The sequence below is a fragment of the Pan paniscus genome, chromosome 8 (assembly GCF_029289425.2).
Source record: "Pan paniscus chromosome 8, NHGRI_mPanPan1-v2.0_pri, whole genome shotgun sequence".
Taxonomy (NCBI): Eukaryota; Metazoa; Chordata; class Mammalia; order Primates; family Hominidae; genus Pan; species Pan paniscus.
In genome coordinates, this window is record NC_073257.2 from 113,479,614 (window position 1) to 113,497,892 (window position 18,279).

Consider the following 18,279-nt stretch of genomic DNA (forward strand, 5'->3'; position numbering starts at 1 on the left):
CTCCTGAGTAGCTGGGACTACAGGCACCTACCACCATGCCCAGCTAACTTTTTTGTATTTTTAGTAGAGATGGGGTTTCACCATGTTGGCCAGGCTGGTCTTGAACTCCTGGCCTCCCTTAGTTTCTTCTGTTCTTTCAACGGATAGTGCATCAGTGTTTATTCATCCTTTCAATCAGTATTTAGTTGAGCTCCTAGTATATGCCAGGAGCCACACTTGGTCTTTAGGAAACCGTAGCATGGGGATAAAACCCCTCCTATCTAGTAGAAGAGATAGGCAACAATCAAAGAGTCACATAAATAGATGTAAAATCATAACCAAATTAAGTGCCATGAAGAAAATACATGGGGACTTAACATTGTGTTACTGTGTGATAGGAATGGCCTGGAGATATGCAGAAGAAGGCAGGGCACTGGCATGGCTAGAGGGAGTGCTTGGTCAGGAAACCCAATTCAATGTCCTGAACACATAGGTTTGGTTTTAGGAAGTGGGGAGAGAGATAAATACGATGTCATTCATGGGAAGACAAATGCTTTTAAAAGTATCATGGTATGTAGTAAATGCTCCACTATGGATATGAGTAAAACATTAGGGAGGCACACATGAGGATGTGATTAATCCTACCAACGTGGCTGGAGGGTGATAGTGGAGAAAGACTTCCCAGTGGAAGTGACATTTGAGCTGGATTTTGAAGGGCAAAGAAGAGTTCCACAGATAGGAAAAAATATGGAGCTGTTGCTGGTAGAGGAAACAGCAGGGCAAAGATGTTCAAGGAAAGCTTCAGAAAGGGAGAGAGTCTCAGGACATGTTTTAAAGTAATGGTGGGTGGTGGTTGGCAAGGAGTTTGGGGAGGTCCTGGCTGGGTTCCTCAGTACTCCCAAGGCTGGCACTGTTTCCCAGGTAGGCCCCTTGATCTGCAAGGGACAGGGCAAGGGGAGACTTTGAGGTAAGGCATTCTCTGTTTTGTGCATAGGGAGAAGGAAGGTTCACTATTTATTCCCAGACGGCAAGGAAATGGCTGAAGAATATGACGAGAAGACGAGTGAACTACTTGGTAAGTGACAGAGGCTCCCAGTGGGCCTTTAGTAATACTTGGGGCTGACATAAGCACAGTGAACACTCCTAGCCTTAGGCTTGAGGTAGGAGCCCAGATCAAATGTAGAGGCTGGGCGAGACTGAAGCCCTCGAGACAACAATGTTCCTGAGCATAATCTGGGCACCAAAAGTGGAGTGCGAGTCCTTTTGACCAGTAAAATTCATCCCCACCCCTCACCCCAGACAAATGAGCGAGTGAGTAATTCTAAGATGCAGAGAAACAGTTGGGAAAAAACTTTACAGAGGAGGTGGTATTGGAAGTGAGCCTTGTAGGTTTAGGAGGGATAAGGGCAGACTTTCACAATTTGTTTTTCCTTGTTTTTTTGTTTGTTTGTTTTGCTTTCTAAAGCCACACCAGGAGCAAGCGAGTATCAGAGGCAGAGCTTCTGAGCTTGCCTCAAAGGCAACACTATAAAATATGGTCCTTATTTTGAAGAACATCTCAGTCAAAGAGGGTCAAAACAGTGATTTTGCAGCGTGGTCACTTTCATTCCTGCAGCGCCTTTCCTCTAAGAACAGGCTCATGGGTAGGGGCTCCAGCTCAGATTTCTGGGAATTATTTGATTTGTCCACTCTGTTCCCAGGTGTGCACATCAGCATTAACCAGCTTCCCAGAGCTAGGTGGCTGGCTCTTTGACCCAGGGCCCAAGGCTGTCAGCAGTGGGAGTTGGTCTCTTTATTAAGTTCCATCTGAAATGCTAAGACCAATGATGGAATCACAGGCTGGTTTATTTTCTTGTCATTATTCTTGGCTTTAATTTCTTCCTGGGCCTGATCGACAGGTAGTATTGGTGAGGGAATTTCTTTTTCCTTTTTTCTGACAGCTCATAAATGTCTTGAACCGACAACATGGATTACACGGGCTTGCATTCCCTCAGTCTCCAGTCTTAAAATGTTTGTCCTGCGCATGTTCAGTCGCACAGTGAAGTGTTGATCCCTCCTTATTATGAGCTGCTTGGGCTCCAGTCCCAGTTGGTTTAGTCTGGTGCTATTAAAAATCTTGATGTGTTTAGCATATGACACTGATTCGGTGGAAACCAATACAGTAGTAATATCCTCACAATGCATTGTAATTTATAGTGCTCCCAGGGGATGACAGCCTTGGAATGCCTAACAGGGGAGAACTTATGAAAGCAGAGGTCACGTGGACTAGCCACCACCATAACCAGGCCAGAGAATAGCCGCAGCTCCTCACTCCCAGCCCCCCGTGCCACTTCTCTACTCCTCCACACAGAGCAAATAAAACAGCTATAGCTGCTGCGGCTGTAAAAACAAACAAATAAAGCCCAGGCCTCTTTGTTGTGCTTGGACATGAAACTGAAATTAAAAACAAGTTCAGGTTTCTTCATTTGTAGCACCGTGTGCCCTGATATCCCTCATTAACCTGTCACTTCTCCTAGTGGCAGGTGGGGAATAGACCATGGCTTCCAAACTCCTCTTTCTTAAAAGCAGAAATGGAGAAGACTGTTCACAGGAGAACACTGTTTGGCTAAAGTTGACCTAATAATGATATTAATAGCGTGACTCTTACTGGGCACCATGCTAAGTGCTCTACGTGAATTACCTCATTTACTCGTCCTCATTAAAGCCCTATGAGGTAGATACTCTTGTCTCCATTTTACATTTGGAAAAAATGGAAGCTCAAAGAGGTTAAGCACCTTGTTGAGAATTATGTAGCTAGTTTCTAAGCCAGGATTTAAGCCTAGTTCTGTCCAATTAAGAGCCCATGCTTTAGTCCTCAACAACATAGTGCTGGGAGTTGAGAATACTTAAATCCAACTTTCTTTTCTTCTTACTGTTTTTCTTTCCCCAGAAAGGCCTGAGTGTGGACTGATGGGCAGACAGGAGGACCTCACTTGAGCCACTGGGCCCAGCTCTAGAACAGCAGATCTTTTTCTTACTCTTCTTCCTATCCACCACTGCTGCCCTGGCAAAATACTCTCCATTATTAATTTTTAAGTATAAATAATCCCAGGGGTTGAGCTGGCTTTTGCTTGTGCATTCTATGAAGTAAAGTAGGGACATGGTTTTTGTGGCAATAAATAGGAATAGTTTCCATTTTTCTAGCTAAGTATACAAATTTGATAATTAGCCAAACCGGTTTTCTGTTAGAAAAATTCAAAGTAATTTACAGAGGAAGAATTGCCAATAGGTGTGCGTCAGTCTGGGACAGAGTTCCTCCCGTCGGTGTTAATAAGCATGTTAGTGTCCTGTTTTTTTCCTACCCTCTCAGTGCTATTCATTCCCACCCCCCACAATGATTGCTGCATGTATTCATAGAGGAAAAAACTGAAGGCCCCACAACAATGATCGGAACATCAAACCAGCCTGAGAAGAACACAGCATGTCCAAGGGGTTCTGAGGCTGAAGGGCAGGCCATCCCCCAGCGATTACATTCGGATTACCGACTTAATCTGCTTTGGTATTTGACCGCCAGCCTAACCACCCCAGGCTGCATTTGGAGGATATTGAGCACTTTCATCCCCAAGCACTTCACTGGCTTTATAAATGACCCACTCGATTCCATTCGGCCTCCTCTGGGATGGGACATGGCAGCTGTTTAATTGCCACATAGCAATGTTGCAGTGTTTTAAGGCAGAAAAGAAGAATCCTGCATCCAGTTGAAGCTGCAGGGAGTATTTAGGGAAGGGGAATGTAATTATCCACATTGGAAGTGGGCCAGGGTTTGGAGCTTTGGGGAAAGAGGCCTTTAGGACTTCTACTTTCCAGCCCACCTGAAAGATGGGGCCTCCTTTCAGCAGTCTGGGACATCAGCCTGCTTCCTGCTGACTTAGGAAAAAGCCCCCAGGCGCCACCTCCTTTATATATTCCCCATCAGACCCTTCACCGGGGTGGAAAGTCTCTTTTCCAAGGTCTGGCTGGGGCTCAGCTGGGAAGATATGATAGCGTCCCGGGAAGCTGCCTCACACACACCAGTTTGGGTTTAACATATAATCAAATCAGAGTGACAGCAGGTGGAAACAGTCTTCTGTTGCCGCAGGAGCCGTCCTTGAGTTCAGAAACAAAGACGGGGGCAAGAAAGACAAGACAAAGTGTGCATTTGTACATGTGTGTTCACACCCATGCACTTGTGCATAGGAAAAATAAGAAGGACTTCCCCAAAATCTTTTATTGGGTCTTATCTCTAGAGGGAATGGGAAAGGAGACTTTCTTCTACATTCTAACAAAGAATTTAATTCTAAAGGTGTTTAAACAAAAAATAAAGGTGAAGCAGCCAGAGGTGTCAAGTTCCCTGAGTGGTTTTTAAGGTCAGAAGTAAGGAAATCAGCAGCTGACTTTCTTCCTTCTTTGAGTACTTCTTGGGAAGTTTTCTGTGTAAAACTCAAAATTTTTTGGAGTAAAAGTGCACAGAAAACCCTGGGGTGGTTGTCGTCCCTCCAGGCCACCTTGGTGCATTATTATGCATTAGGACACCCATTTTAGCAAGGCCCATGACTTACAGGGGCACCTCACTTATCCAGCCCTAGGTAGTGAGGTAGTCCTCATAATTTACTTTTTCAGATAATCAAAGCTTACCCTTTAAAGGCCAAATATAAAAAATAAATTGAGCTACTTAAAAAAAAACAGAAACCTTTCAAAATATTACATGTGCTTATTGAACACTTTCAGAATAGTTTTATTAATAATTCAAATTCTGGATTTGGAGTTAGGAGACCTGGAGTTTAGCCGTGGCATTTGTAAGATTGTCTCCTTGAGCCTCAGTAATTCTTCATAGTCTGTTTCCTAGAGAGTAGTGGCAAGGGTTGAAAGAGAGCAGTCAGGGAAAAAATGCTATTTCTCATTTTAAAAATACAGACATTGGGTAGATGCTTTCTTTTTTTTTTTTTTTTTTTTTTTTTGAGACGGAGTTTCACTCTTGTTGCCCAGGCTGGAGTGCAATGGCACGATCTCAGCTCACCACAGCCTCCACCTCCCAGGTTCGAGCGATTCTCCTGCCTCAGCCTCCCCAGTAGCTGGGACTACAGGCGTGTGCCACCACACCCAGCTAATGTTTTATTTTTAGTAGAGACGGGGTTTCTCCATGTTGGCCAGGCTGGTCTCGAACTCCCTCAGGTGATCCGCCCACCTTGGCCTCCCAAAGTGCTGGGATTACAGGCATGAGCCACCACGCCCGGCCTGGAGTAGATGCTTTCTAAAGGAACTTCCACCTTTAAAATCTGTGATGGTTGTGTTCTATTATAAAGTGGCACCATTGGAGTCTAAGGGTGCATGTTTGCCCTTACACTAAAATGGTCCCAAGTGTTTATGTGGTTCTGACACTGCTGTCCAGTGTGAGTTGTCCCCGATACCATTGTCAATATGCCTGAGAAAAAAAGTAATTTCCTGCCTTATTCTACACACAGCATTTTATACCTAGTCTGAGCGAGAATCTGAGAGTGATCTTTCCTATAGTATAGAGTAGGGTACATGGATCTTTTCACAATAAGCTGCTGCTCGGAGGCATTTGTCACTTCTGAGTTTGCGACTGTGACAGAGGCCCCCAGAAGGCTGCTTCCAGTGAAGTGAGGTATTAACACTGAATAGATTTGGATATACTCCTGGTCACAGTCCGTTCACTTAAGAGAGAAGTATTTGTGGGGGGAAAAAAGTTGCCTATAAAGCATATTTCCAAGTTTTACTCTTCCTTATTAATTTTCATTATAAACTTGGAAATGTGTTTCTAGGGAGAATTTTTGGCCCTAAGAGGTAATAAAATCACACTGCAGAATGCAGCAGACCTTATAAAAGCACATATTTAAGGGAAAATTCTAATTTTACAGCACACTTTTGTGTTCAGCTTGTGTGCCTTACTTATAGCGGTGACGGCGTTTGGATTTGACACAGCTGCTCAAAAGGTCTAAAGTAAAACCGCCGGCTGCCTAGTGCTGAGAACCTGACTGTAGCTCTCAACTCCTACCTGGAAAAAGACACAAACAGAAACAACTGTAACTGAGTACTATGCACTTTTTGAGTTGTTTAGCTCCTTAAACAGCTACAGAGGCTGTTGGTCTTTAGCACCAACTGGGCTCCTCAGGCTGGAGGATACCATAGTGGGCAGCCCCGGATTCCAAATGCAGCAGGAAGGGAAAGGAACTGGGGGATAGGAGGTCATGGCTCAGAAAAGATCCCCCTGCAGTGATGGACCGCATGGTTCCTGAAAATGAAAATCTCAGCAGGGGTTTTCAGGTAGTCCATTCAACTAGTTTCTTGATTTATAATTTTCATAATATATGTGCCTTAAAATCTTATGCAAGCATCTGGGTTATGAAACAAGGTAAAATAGAGATGGTTATTTGCATTCTAGAAGGATTCCCTTTTACAAAAAATTCACATTAGATCTTTTATAAACCGTGCATTTAAAATATGGCATGTGCCTACGATTTTGTTTAAATGCAGCTTTGGAGCGTTTTTTTGTTTTTGCTTTTTTCTTTTTTTTTAAGCAAGGTATACCTGAAAAGAGTGAATTTCTATATTTGGACTTTCTGAATCATGATACAGACCTGCAGAACAGCTTTCACCCTCTTAATTATTTTTTCCTCTGCATGTTTTTGAGGGAAAAAGTGTGCTTCAACTCCTTTTTGGGTTCCAAATTTTCTCCATTACCAGAAACAACCCTTTTCCTAATCTTCACATCTTCTCCTTGCTTGAAGCCACGCCTGAGGGTTTCTTGACTCCACTTGGCTCTTCTCAGAGCTTCATTCCAGTTCCTTTTGCCTGAGCACCCATGAGATGCGCTTTGAGGGTTGTCTAATGTTGAAATGCTCTACTGAAATTTCAGAAGTTGTGAGGTCCCTCCTTAGATTAACAAAGCTGAGAGTAAAGGCCCAACACTCCCACTTTCATCTTGTGCTGGTTACCTAGTGTGGTGCCGGTGATTCAGCAGAAAAGAGCAGAGACCCTCTCTTCACTCTCATCCCGATGCTTGCTTCTCATCCCGATGCTTGCTTCTCTCCCCAGTGAGAAAGTGGCGTGTGAAAAGTGCCCTGGGAGCCATGGGCCAGTGGCAGCTTGAAGTAGGAGACCCAGCGCCCCTAGGAGCAGGGAACCTGGGGCCTGAACTCATCAAGGAAAGCAATACCAATGTACGTCCATCTGTCCAGGTGTCTTGCACGGACTGAGGTGGGGGTGGGCTGTGGGCTGCTGGCTCTTGAGGGCAGGGACCATGTCTTGTTCACCTCCTCGCCTCCAGTGTGCCACCTGGACACAGCACTCTATAAATGTTTGTTTGAATGAATACAGACATTTTGGCTTGATCGTCCCAGGGCGGGGGCTCAGGGCCTGGAGTGTTGTAGCAATAGCAGCGTCAGAGGGGAGCAGTGGAGAAGAGCTGAGGGTCTTGTTGTGCCCCGGGGTAGAGCTCTGATGAGGGTGGAGCCTTCCCTTCCCCAGGAACAGTCCTCCAGTTGGATTTGCCTTCTGCAGCCTATCTTCATGCGCAAGGACACCAAGATGAGTTTCCAGTGGCGGATTCGAAACCTCCCCTATCCTAAGGATGTCTATAGTGTCTGTGTGGACCAGAAGGAGCGCTGCATCATTGTCAGAACAACCAACAAGAAGTGAGTAGCGTGGAAGGCACCCTGTGTGCTTGTGTATGAGCAGGGTGTAGGGTGGGGTTTGATCTGGCGTTAGGATCATTATTCAGGCCGGTCCTGCAGAGAGGAAGCCCTTCTGCTTACAGGTATTGGAAGGGCTTCCTCTCTGCAGGACCGGCCTGAATAATGTAATCAGCTCCATCGGGGAAGAGAAACTTGAATGAGTATCTAGTATAGTACCTGGCATAGATAGGGGCTCAGTAAATATTTGTTGAATGAATGAGATGATGAGGGAAATCACACGACCATTAACTTGTGGTCTCAGGTGGTTCTGCTGAAAGGTTATTATGACCTTGGTCTCCTGACTGGATCCAGGCCTTGGTAAGGGTGGCCTGGTGACATCACTGTCAGAGCTGGCAGGGAGCCATAGCTTGGAAGGCACCCCTGTCTGAAGTGGCAGTGACAGTCCTTTAAAGCAGTACTTGACAGCAGTTTAAAGCAGACTGGGCAGCAGTAAACCTAATCCCTCCCCAGACTGACAGTGGGGCAGATGCTTGGGCCGCTTGGAAGTCTCTTGCATAATGCCTCAAAAGGGGTACTCAGCTTCCCTTTGTGGTCCCCTAGAGGGGAGGCAAACTGCAGGGGTTGAAAGGACAGAAGGTGGCCACAGTGCATTTCCATTTTGGAAATGCATTGATCTCATTTAGGTTTCTGGAGCCCTGACTGATCACAGGAGAAGAACAATGCCCTGTGTGAGGCCTGAAGGGAATGGCCCTGAAATGAATCAATCTTGACCTGGGCTAGAGAGAATACAGTCTAGGGACAACTCCCACAAAATAGATTTGGGCATCGAGATGGGAGGTTTTATAAGTTACCTGTCTGCAAGCTGTGAAGCCATTCAACATGCCTCATGGGGATGCCCCCACCCATCTCTTGCTTTACATGCAGTAATGGGGACGCAGCTCCTTGTGCATCTCCTCAGGTGATGTGGTGCCAGTCTCCCCTTCCATCTCCCTCAGGCTCACGAGGCCCACAGGGAAGCAGGGTAGCTCCCAGACTCCCCCATCGCAGCCCTGGGTGCTGCCATCCTCTTGTGACCCCCATATCCCATTGCTTTGGCAGGGTTAAGAGGACAGGGGAAAGGGTGGAGATGGATGAATTAATTTCAGGATTATTGCTGTACATGCAGCCAGCAGCCCCTGTAGTGGGCCTTGTCTATAAATATAAAGTCATAATAATAAGGGTTTGTGTTTATAAAGCACTTTGAAGCCCTCAGATAAGAGGCAGTTTATTCCCGTTATTGTTCTCATCATTAACAGGAGTCACTGCCTAAAGTGGAATTTAGCAATTTCAGACAACAGAGAAATTGCCTGTAGGAGAACAAACTCCATGCTTCAGCAAGCATTCCCTGGTGGAAGAGGCCTTGGGTCCAAACTGGGAACAAAAGTGCTTCTGATAGCACTTGAATCTGCAGCCCAGCACTTTGTGAAGCTGGCTGCTGCCTCTTTTTTGTCCCCCAGAGGTCACTGTCGAATACAGATATCAGACAGAAATGTGATTACCAGGGAGTGAGGAAAGAGGCTAGCTAGCTCACCAAAAAATTCATCTGCCAGCATATCCTCTGGGTCCCATCTCCTGCGCACATCCAGCCATAGGTGGCGCTGTTGGCCAGGAGCTCCATGGCTGGAGGCCCAGGCTAGCTCTCAAGGCAAGCAGGGGTTGTTGGACATTTTTGAAATGATGGGTGAGGCCAGGTGGGATGGGAGTGATGCCCCTGGAGGGGCAGGGCTGAGGGTTGGATTCCCATAGAGGACAGAGGAGTGTTTCAGGGCCCACTTTGGAACCCACACTGAGCCTCTGGTCCAGTGTCCCAGCCTGGCTCATCCCTGCCCTCAGGTCTCTCTGTTGGGAGGTAACCTAGAGGCCGCTGAACCCTTAGCCAGATCGTTCCCGAACCTAGTGGCATTTTTACCTTCTACCTGGAAGAATGTGTTTTATACCTTTACTCCCATTAATTATATAGAACTCAATGGGTATTCCTTTATTATTATTATTATTAATTTGGAAGGGAGAGATTTATTTCTCATCAGGGGTTACAGCCTGCATAGACATTCTTTTTTATTTTTATTTTTATTTATTTATTTTTTTTTTTAAGAGATGGAGTCTCGGCCGGGCGCGGTGGCTCACGCCTGTAATCCCAGCACTCTGGGAGGCCAAGGCAGGTGGATCATCTGAGGTCAGGAGTTTGAGACCAGCCTGGCCAACATGGCGAAACCCTGTCTCTCTAAAAATACAAAAATTAGCCAGGCGTGGTGGTGCATGCCTGTAGTCCCAGCTACTCGGGAGGCTGAGGAAGGAGAATCGCTTGAACCCAGGAGGTAGAGGTTGCAGTGAGCCAAGATCATGCCATTGCACTCCAGCCTGGGTGACAGAGTGAGACTCCATCTCAAAAAAAAAAAAAAGAGATGGAGTCTTGCCCTATTGCCCAGGCTAGAGTCCACTTCTTGCACAATCATAGCTCACTGTAGCTTTGAACTCCTGGGCTCAAGGGATCCTCCCGCCTCATCCTCCTGAGAAGCTGGGACTATAGGCGCATACCACCCAATCTGGCCAAGTTTAAACAATTTTTTGTAGCGTTGAGGGTCTCTCCATTTTGCCCAAGCTGCTCTCAAAATCCTGGGCTCAAGTGATCCTCCTGCCTTGGCCTCCTGAAGTGCTGAGATTACAAGCATGAACCACCACACCCAGACCAGGGTGGCCATTCTGGTAGGCGGGGAAGTGTGGCCTCTGGCCAGAAGCCAAAAACTTAATGGCTACTCCCTTCCACAGTGTTTAGCTTTTTAAGGATATAGTACATTTAAAATCTGTTTTCTGATCATCATTCTATCGGGAGGTGGACAGGATCCATACTTTTATTCTTGTGTTATAGATGATTATATAAATGTATATATAAAGTCAGCATGATGAACCAGCTTGCTGAAAGTTAGTGACTGTCTCTCCTGATACCCAGACATCTGCACTTTCCACCACATCATGGCATTTCTCTCTGATTTGACCTCTTCCTTCACCTGGAGGTTCCATACCTGCCCCAGTTCTAATATTCTGGAATGTGGTTACTAACCAAAGCCAGAGTTTCTTTACCCATACTTGCCTTGTCTCTGAAGAGCTGGGTTGGTGACTTTACTTGAAGGAATTGATTGCAGTGTATCATGTCCTTGGCCTCACATATTAGTGAGGGATGAATCAGGGAAGGAAAAAAGTGCTTTTCCAGGCTCCCAGTGTTGGACCATCTATTCCTGATAACGTTTGTGCAGAAAGAGGGCTCCTAGCCTCAGCCTGGAAGTTGGCCGCTGTAAGTGGAATGAGCCAGGGTGCAGGAGTGAGAAGTTGTTGGGTTAAATCTGGCCTCTGCCAGTGTTAGCTGTAGAATTTAGGCAAGGTTTCCTCATCTATCAGAGAAGACTCACAGCTACTTCACAGATTTTGGGGAATTTGATGAAATCATATATGTACAGGCCAGCACAATGGCTGGCCTGAAGCAGGTCCTCAACAGTTCTTTGGAAATTGGAATCTGAGGAGAGCTTGGCTGATTTGACATCGGTGATAGTAACACTGTGGGAGGTGTTAATAGGCTTCACTAGAAAAAAGGATTCTGTGGTTAAATAAGTTTAAGAAACTCTGGATTAAACAGGCTTCTCTTTGGTGGGGCCGAGAGCCTTTAGTATGTGTGTGTGATTGTGACTGTCTAGCAGGGGGCGACTGTGGGTGGGGGTGCCAAGTTTGCCCAGAGCCTTGATGTTTAAGAAGATTTGCTTGCTGCTTTTCTAAAGGCGGACTGGTTGGAGGCTTCTCTGGACCCCTCTGGCCATGCGGTGTGCAGGTGTGCATGGCACCCCCTCTGAGGTATGTGAGGCATGACCCAAGTGATTGTCCACAGCAGCCCTGCTCCTGCCTTCAGCCTCCAGAGTCTCTCTCCCTCTGAGGGCCTGGCCTCTGGTGCCCTTTTGGGTTGAAAGGCTGGATTGGGGAGGGGATACAGTAGAGAGTGGTGGGAGGCAATAGATCATTTCTGAAATAGTCAAAATGGAGGAGTCGTCTGTCAAACAGGGAGAAGACAGGTACAGAGTTGGCCTGTTCTGGGCCCTTTGACATTGACTTCAAGTTCATCTAGTGCAGCTCTTTTATTCGAAGCAGGAATGTGGAAACTGAGGCCCAGAAATTAAGTGACCTGTCCGGGGTCACAAGGCAGGGCCAGGAGTTCTGCTACAAGCCTTTACTTCCACATACATCTTTTGAAGACTTTTGACATTCAGAAAGGAAGGCCGCTGATGTGTTGGAGAGAGTACCCAGGGGACCCGCAGAGTGTTCAGACCCCAGGGGAGACAACCTGTTCATTGTTGAACATCCCCACCTCCCACCTCAATATCTGCCCCATCATTGGACAAATGCAAATAATCTAGACTATGGAGGGCTATTACTTTGTGGTGAGAATGTGGAGACATGGAGGTGTCAGGAGATTTGGGGAATTCTCACTTTAATACGGGCTTCTCTGTTTACCAGCTTTGTGAGTTGGGCAAGATATCTAACTTTTCTGGGCCTCAGTTTCCTTTTGTTTAAAAGTGGATAATAGAAGTAACCAACCTGAGAGAGTTGTTTTGACAATTAAATGTGTTTAGAACCTGGCACAGAATAAGCTTTTAAAATGTCATCTTTCATTGTATGGCTGAAATAGAACATTGAAGGGAGGTGGGAATGGGGGAGAGCGGGGCATCTGCAGGAGGCCAGGGAACTATCCTGCTGTAAGGGTTCATCTTTTAGCAGAAACAAAACAAGGTCTGATCAGCAGGCATATGGCCTTGTTCCTTTTTTTGAGATTGAGTCTGGCTCTGTTGCCCAGGCTGGAGTGCAGTGGCACGATCTTGGCTCACTGCAACCTCCGCCCCCTGGGTTCAAGTGATTCTCCTGCCTCAGCCTCCCAAGTAGCTAGGACTACAGGTGCCGCTACCACGCCTGGCTAAGTTTTGTGCTTTTAGTAGAGACAGGGTTTCACCATGTTGGCCAGGCTGGTCTTGAACTCCTGGCCTCAAGTGATCTGCCCACCTCGGCCTCCCAAAATGCTGGGATTACAGAAGTGAGCCACTGCATCTGGAGGCCTTGTTTCTTCTTCATCCTTTTCTTTTAATTTTTTGTAGAGACAGGGTCTCGCTATATTGCCCAGGCTGGTCTTGAACTCCTGGCCTCAAGTGATCCTCCCACCTCAGCCTCCCAAAGTGCTGGGATTACAGGCATGAGTCACCAGGCCCGCCCTCTTCTTCATCCTTAAATCCCCAGCTCACAGCTCAAGGCCTGGGACACAGTTGATGCCCAATAAATGTTTGCTGCCTACCTACAGCTGCCTGAGGCTGAACGTTATGACCCTTCCAGAAGCACAGTGGGTCTCTCTCTTGTCCAGGTGCTGGTGAGAAAGTCAAGTACAGTACCTATCATGGAAAAACCCTATGTCTGGGGGAATGGGTGTGAGAAGGGGGTGGGCTTCCCCAGGAGGAGAAAAGGCAGATGCTCCCTACTCCCTTGAGCCTATCGGGAGCTTCTAAGAAGTTGGTTAACCTCGACCAATAAACTAAATCTATTACAAGAGACTCAAAACCAAGCTGAGCCTCCACCTGCTCTGCCTCCATTCCTCTTGCCTGGTGGTAGGAGTAGTTCAAGGAAAGCAGGTGCAAGCTATGCACCTAAAGTTCCCTCTGATCCTGTCCTTGCTGTTGTGGCCAAGCCCTGGGATTCATTTTCCGGTCCCACTGCCCCAGCCTGGGGGAATGGTTCTGCTGGGCTACTTCCCTCCTGGTTCTGCTTTTTGTGTATATTTGCAGGGAAGATGTTAACACTTCCTAACAAGTCTTTGTGTTCATCTAATCTCTGCTGTTTAACCTTTGACTCTCCCCTATTATCAGTGTCTGCCACCTTTGCTGGCCAGACCAAAGGCCCCAGGAAGAGCCCTCAGCCTGAGCTGGCTAGGAAGAGGATGAGGCAGGCATTCCATCCCCGGTTTGCAGGCAGATGGATCGCCTTTCCCTGGGGCAGAGCTTTGGAAAATAAAGCAACTTGCAATGCCATTAGGATCCCCCAGCCCCCACTCCTTTTGAACTGTCAGCCTTTAAGTAAACATTCTTTTCCTGCCATGGGTCCCAGTACCTTGGTGGGGAGTGGGGAACCTGGGAGGAGAGGGGCCCCGAGAGCCTCTGTTGAACGGAGGGATTTGGGCAGGGAGGACGGGGGCAGAAGTGCTGCATTGATGTCAACTCTCTGAGTCCCCAGGGCATAGGGGCTTTTGAAGTGGACTCAGGGTAGCTGTCACCACAAGGACCAGGCCTCTCTGAAGTACTAAAAGCCCCATCCTCCCCAGGCCTCTCACTTGAGTTTGTTTGTACCTGCCTGAGGTGTTTCCCTTCACAGCCCATACAACCTCTGCAGCAGAAAGTGATGCCTTGCCCAAGTGACAGGTCTAGCAGCCCCTGGCCAGAGCCTAAGCCACATTTCCACCAAGGAAAATGCCAAATTGGTGTATTGTTAGAGATGAGGAGGCCATTCATTGTGCTTTGGTGTAGTAAGGATCAGACCAAGGACAAGGAATCTTACTCTAATCTTGACTCCCATCCCTACCGACAACTGGCCGTGAAACAAGGCAAGATATTTCATCTCTCTGAGCCCGAGTTCCGTTTTTGGTAAGGGGGGTCAAATTTCCTGCAAAGTCTAGTTATACACATTACAGACTGGGTGTTGCCATCTGTTCTATTTTTTTTTTTTTAATTAAAAGGCATCATTAATCGCTGAAACGGCACCTGCAGATGATAAGGACCATGTGTGATATGTAAAAATGGAGGAGTAGGGACTTGGGGCCAGCCAAGTAGTCCAGAGGTCCAGCTTCCGTGATGAGTAACATGGTTCGTCCTCTCAAAGAGATTTCTCCTAGTAGATATACTTTTCCCTCTGGCCTACAAGTAGAGCCAGGCTAACAAGGCCTTGAAAGGCCCCAGAAGAGGAAGAGGTAGTTGAGGCCTTCAGTGGACCTCCCATGTAAATGGTAACAGTAGGGCCCCAGCTTTGGGAGACAGATCTGAATGTCCTTACTCTGTCCTTTGTTAGAACACGTCCCATTTTTCTGGTGTCTCCATGAGGCTTTGGGGGTAGAGGAGTCCCAAGCTGCTTGAGTTATTTGTGTGTTCCAGGCTTCTTCTGCCTGTCTTTGGGAGACCCAGCTCTGAGATGTGAGTCACTACAACCCCTGGTCTAATCACAGAATTATAACTAGGTTCTGCTCTTCTGCCACTGGACTGGACATAAGGCTTGCATTCTATGCTTTCCAGGGCCACTGAGCTCTGAAATACTGGTGTTCTAACTGGTTTCCCTTCTCCCTCTCTGCGTGTGTGGAAGGTGTGGGAGAACTAGGTAGAAGCTAGGCAGCAGAGGGCCTGACGCCTGGCTGTTGGGTCACCTTGCCGAGTGCCCCAATGGCCTCTCGGTGTCCCCACAGGTACTACAAGAAGTTCTCCATTCCTGATCTAGATAGACACCAGCTACCTCTGGATGACGCCTTGCTGAGCTTTGCCCACGCCAACTGCACCCTGATCATCTCTGTAAGATTCACCCAGACTTCTTGGACACTGCATCAGGGAGAGTCTTCCTCTTTCCCTGCCCACTTCCCATCCCATCAGAGTCCTCAGTTCTAGCCCCAAGCCCTAGGGTATGCTTGTGGGAGAATAGGCATCTCTAATTCAGCATGGGGGAGAGCAGGGAGGGGGCTCAGGGAGGAGCCTGACCATATAATTCACAGCTAGAAGAGGGTAGAGGATGAAAGGGAAGCGGTGGAAATTGCTGAACTTGGGTTCTTCTGGTCCAAGGTCTGCTCCTACTCAGTCACATGACCTTGAGCAAATCATTCAATCCTACAGGCCTCAATTTTCTCGTGCAAATAAGGGGATCAGAAGGAGAAGGGGCCCCAAGCGTGTGTGGAAGGAGATGGGACAGTGACTGAATTATTTTCTTATTCCTGGCTGCATCCACAGTACCAGAAGCCAAAGGAGGTTATGGTGGCCGAGTCTGAGCTACAGAAGGAACTAAAGAAGGTAAAGACAGCCCACGGCAACGATGGGGACTGCAAGACCCAGTAGTTGGCCCCTGAGCCTTATACCTCCACCACAGGGGGTGCCGTGAGACTTCAAGGCTTGGCCCTTCTTGACCACGGCAGCCTCCTGTCTTCTAGGAGCTATCAAGGGTCTCTAAGAACTGGGCATGGGGCACTCCTAGCCAGTGAGTCATGGTCATATTTCCTGAGTAAAGTCATTCTGAGTTACTTACTGCACAGGGACTGCCCTCTTGTTCCCCTCTGTATGCTGCCTGGCCCCAGACCCCACTGGCCTCCCTCGGGAGGGTGTGATGACATTCCTTTCTCTATCCCGGAGACCTACAACATAAAGCTTTCCACAAAAAGGGAGAATAGGGTGGGAGCACATGGCCCTAGCAGGGCAGGGCTGGCCTTTCCCCGCAACCTGTTTACACAAACTCAGAGGAAGACCAGGCTGGAGGGACCCTGTGCTACCATAGCTTGCAGAAGTGGCTCAGAGGAAACTCCTGAAGATGTGTGGGCAAGGGAAAAGTTTTAAAAATGCAGAAACCGGCCAGGTGCAGTGGCTCACGTCTTAATCCCAGCACTTTGGGAGGACGAGACGGGCGGCTCACCTGAGGTCAATAGTTCAAGACCAGCCTGGCCAACATGGTGAAACCCTGTCTCTACTAAAAACACAAAAATTAGCCGGCCATGGTGGCGCATGCCTGTAATTCCAGCTACTCGGGAGGCTGAGGCAGGAGAATCGCTTCAACCTGGGAGGCGGAGGTTGCAGTGAGCCAAGATCATGCCACTGCACTCTAGCTTCGGCAACAGAGCAAGACTCCGTCTCAAAACAAAACAAAACAAAAACAAAAAACAAAACAGAAACCTTGGAAATAGAACACAGGATGTTAAGGCATTGTGGTTAAAAAGCCAGAATAAGGGTCATAATTTTGCCAAGGGTGTGTGTTGGGGTAGGGGTCACCACAGGTAACAACTGAGCTTCCAGCAGCCTGTACCCTTTCCACAGTCCCCTCTCCAAACCCACAGGTGACCCTCCACACCCCAAAGGCTAAGGGATAGGTCGTCAATGGGAACTCTTCCTGAAAAAAAGAAACCTTTGTTCTTTGGGACACAGAGCCATGAGGCTGCTCTTGTCGTTTCAGCAGCACATACAACCCTGAGCTTGGGTCTGCTGTTCCCTTCTCCTGGAGCCTCCTAGGACTACTCAGCCAGTGAGGAACCAGATCTGTGAACAATCAAGCTTTATTTTTACAAAAATGAAAATTGTAGCATGTCTCAACAGCCAGCCTGAGGTAGGGCTGGCTCAGAACTCACTCAGAACTGCTGGGTTCCCTTTGCTCTTTCTTGGTTTCAAAGCAAAACCAGGCCACAGTGCCCCAGGAATGAACCCCCAGCCCCAAGAGGTTGGTCAAGGGTGAGGTCTGGCTGGTGCCAGGAGGCTATTGGCAGCCTCACCTTTCCTTCCAGGAAGGGGCAGAAAGAAACCATCTGGGAAGGTGGGAGCACCTCACCTCACTCTGTAGGCTGTCATGGCTCTAATAAGGGGTATAGGGTGGGCCTCTCCAGGCCAGATCCTTGCTCTGGCCAAACAGGGACGCAAGGCCCGGGTTCAGCCACACTCTAAAGCAGCAGGTCCTGCCTCTCCAACAGGTTCCTGGGAGGGACTGCATCTCTGGTAAGCTCCAAAGTCCCAGGAGTCAGAAGCCTCTAGTGCAAGGTGCCTGAGCACTGGGGTCACAGGCCCAGGAGCACAGTGGGGCAGTGAGGAGGAGCTATCACTGTACCCTCCAGGCAAGAGAAGTCCCTGAGTAGCTGGTTTCCCTGGCCCAGAGGCAGGGGTGGCCCTGACGGTCATGGGTTTTGAAAATCCAGGACGTGGAGGTTGTAAGACAGTGCAGCATAGAGATGCTTGGTGGTGAGACGCAGGCAGTACACAGGGCTGCTGAGGGGAGTCGACGTCAGCGGGAAGGCCTGGAAGGGAGGGCACAGGAAGTGGTAAGAGCTTTCCAAGTGGGACATGGGTGTGCCCTAACCCAGGATCCCCAGGCCCAGGGGAAGAGGGACATGTGCCATTGTAGGCTTCTTCCAACCCTTTCTAGGCACGTCCTTGGCTACCTCACCCTCTCCCAAATGCAGCCCATAATCATGAGTCCTGGCATGCTGGAGAAGAGGTGGGCAGGACACTTACGTGCAGGCAGGCCCTTTGACGCCGGTCCCACAGCCGTACAACACCGTAGTAGGAGGAACCTGTGGCCAGAAGGTGGTTGCCATCTGTCTGCAGGCAGTACAGGGTGCTGTCGTGGGGCTCCTCCCACTCCATGACACATTTCCTGTCCAGGAAGAGGAGAAGCAGAGGGAGGTTTAGGGTACCCTCCACCTCTACCCCAGCTTTCCTGGGCCTAGAGTGGCTGAGGGGAGCATTAAGGAGCCATTCCGGGATGGAAGAGAAAGAAGCCTAAATCATCAGATTCATCAAAAACCGAACTTCATGGGAGAAAGCATCTTCTGTAGAGGGCTCTCGCC

General features: G+C 48.2%; 2 protein-coding genes across 11 annotated transcripts in view; one reads left to right on the forward strand and one right to left on the reverse strand.

Annotated features, from left to right (window-relative positions):
• Positions 1 to 15,987, forward strand: part of DPCD (deleted in primary ciliary dyskinesia homolog (mouse)) — a 21,498-nt gene extending 5,511 nt beyond the window's left edge. Inside the window, exons 2-7 of one of the 9 annotated variants that reach the window (XR_008620022.1) lie at positions 974 to 1,054; positions 7,054 to 7,178; positions 7,519 to 7,652; positions 11,459 to 11,531; positions 15,160 to 15,262; positions 15,692 to 15,987. Coding sequence is in view for 8 of the 9 variants with exons in the window: in XM_003825497.4 (XP_003825545.3) it covers positions 974 to 1,054; positions 7,054 to 7,178; positions 7,519 to 7,652; positions 15,160 to 15,262; positions 15,692 to 15,796 (548 nt within the window). In the remaining variant the exon portion in view is untranslated. The other 8 variants (XM_055093308.1, XM_034931337.2, XM_024930404.4 and 5 more) reach the window with 8 other exon arrangements.
• Positions 15,988 to 16,982: 995 nt separating this feature from the next.
• The window catches only part of FBXW4 (F-box and WD repeat domain containing 4), an 84,567-nt gene continuing 83,270 nt past the window's right edge, over positions 16,983 to 18,279 (reverse strand). For both annotated transcript variants that reach the window (XM_003825689.6, XM_055093299.2), the window contains exons 8-9: positions 17,945 to 18,086; positions 16,983 to 17,727 (exon numbers count right to left, since the gene is read on the reverse strand). In XM_003825689.6, the coding sequence (XP_003825737.4) occupies positions 17,608 to 17,727; positions 17,945 to 18,086 (262 nt within the window). In that variant the 3' untranslated portion in view covers positions 16,983 to 17,607. The remainder of the gene's footprint in view (positions 17,728 to 17,944; positions 18,087 to 18,279) is intronic.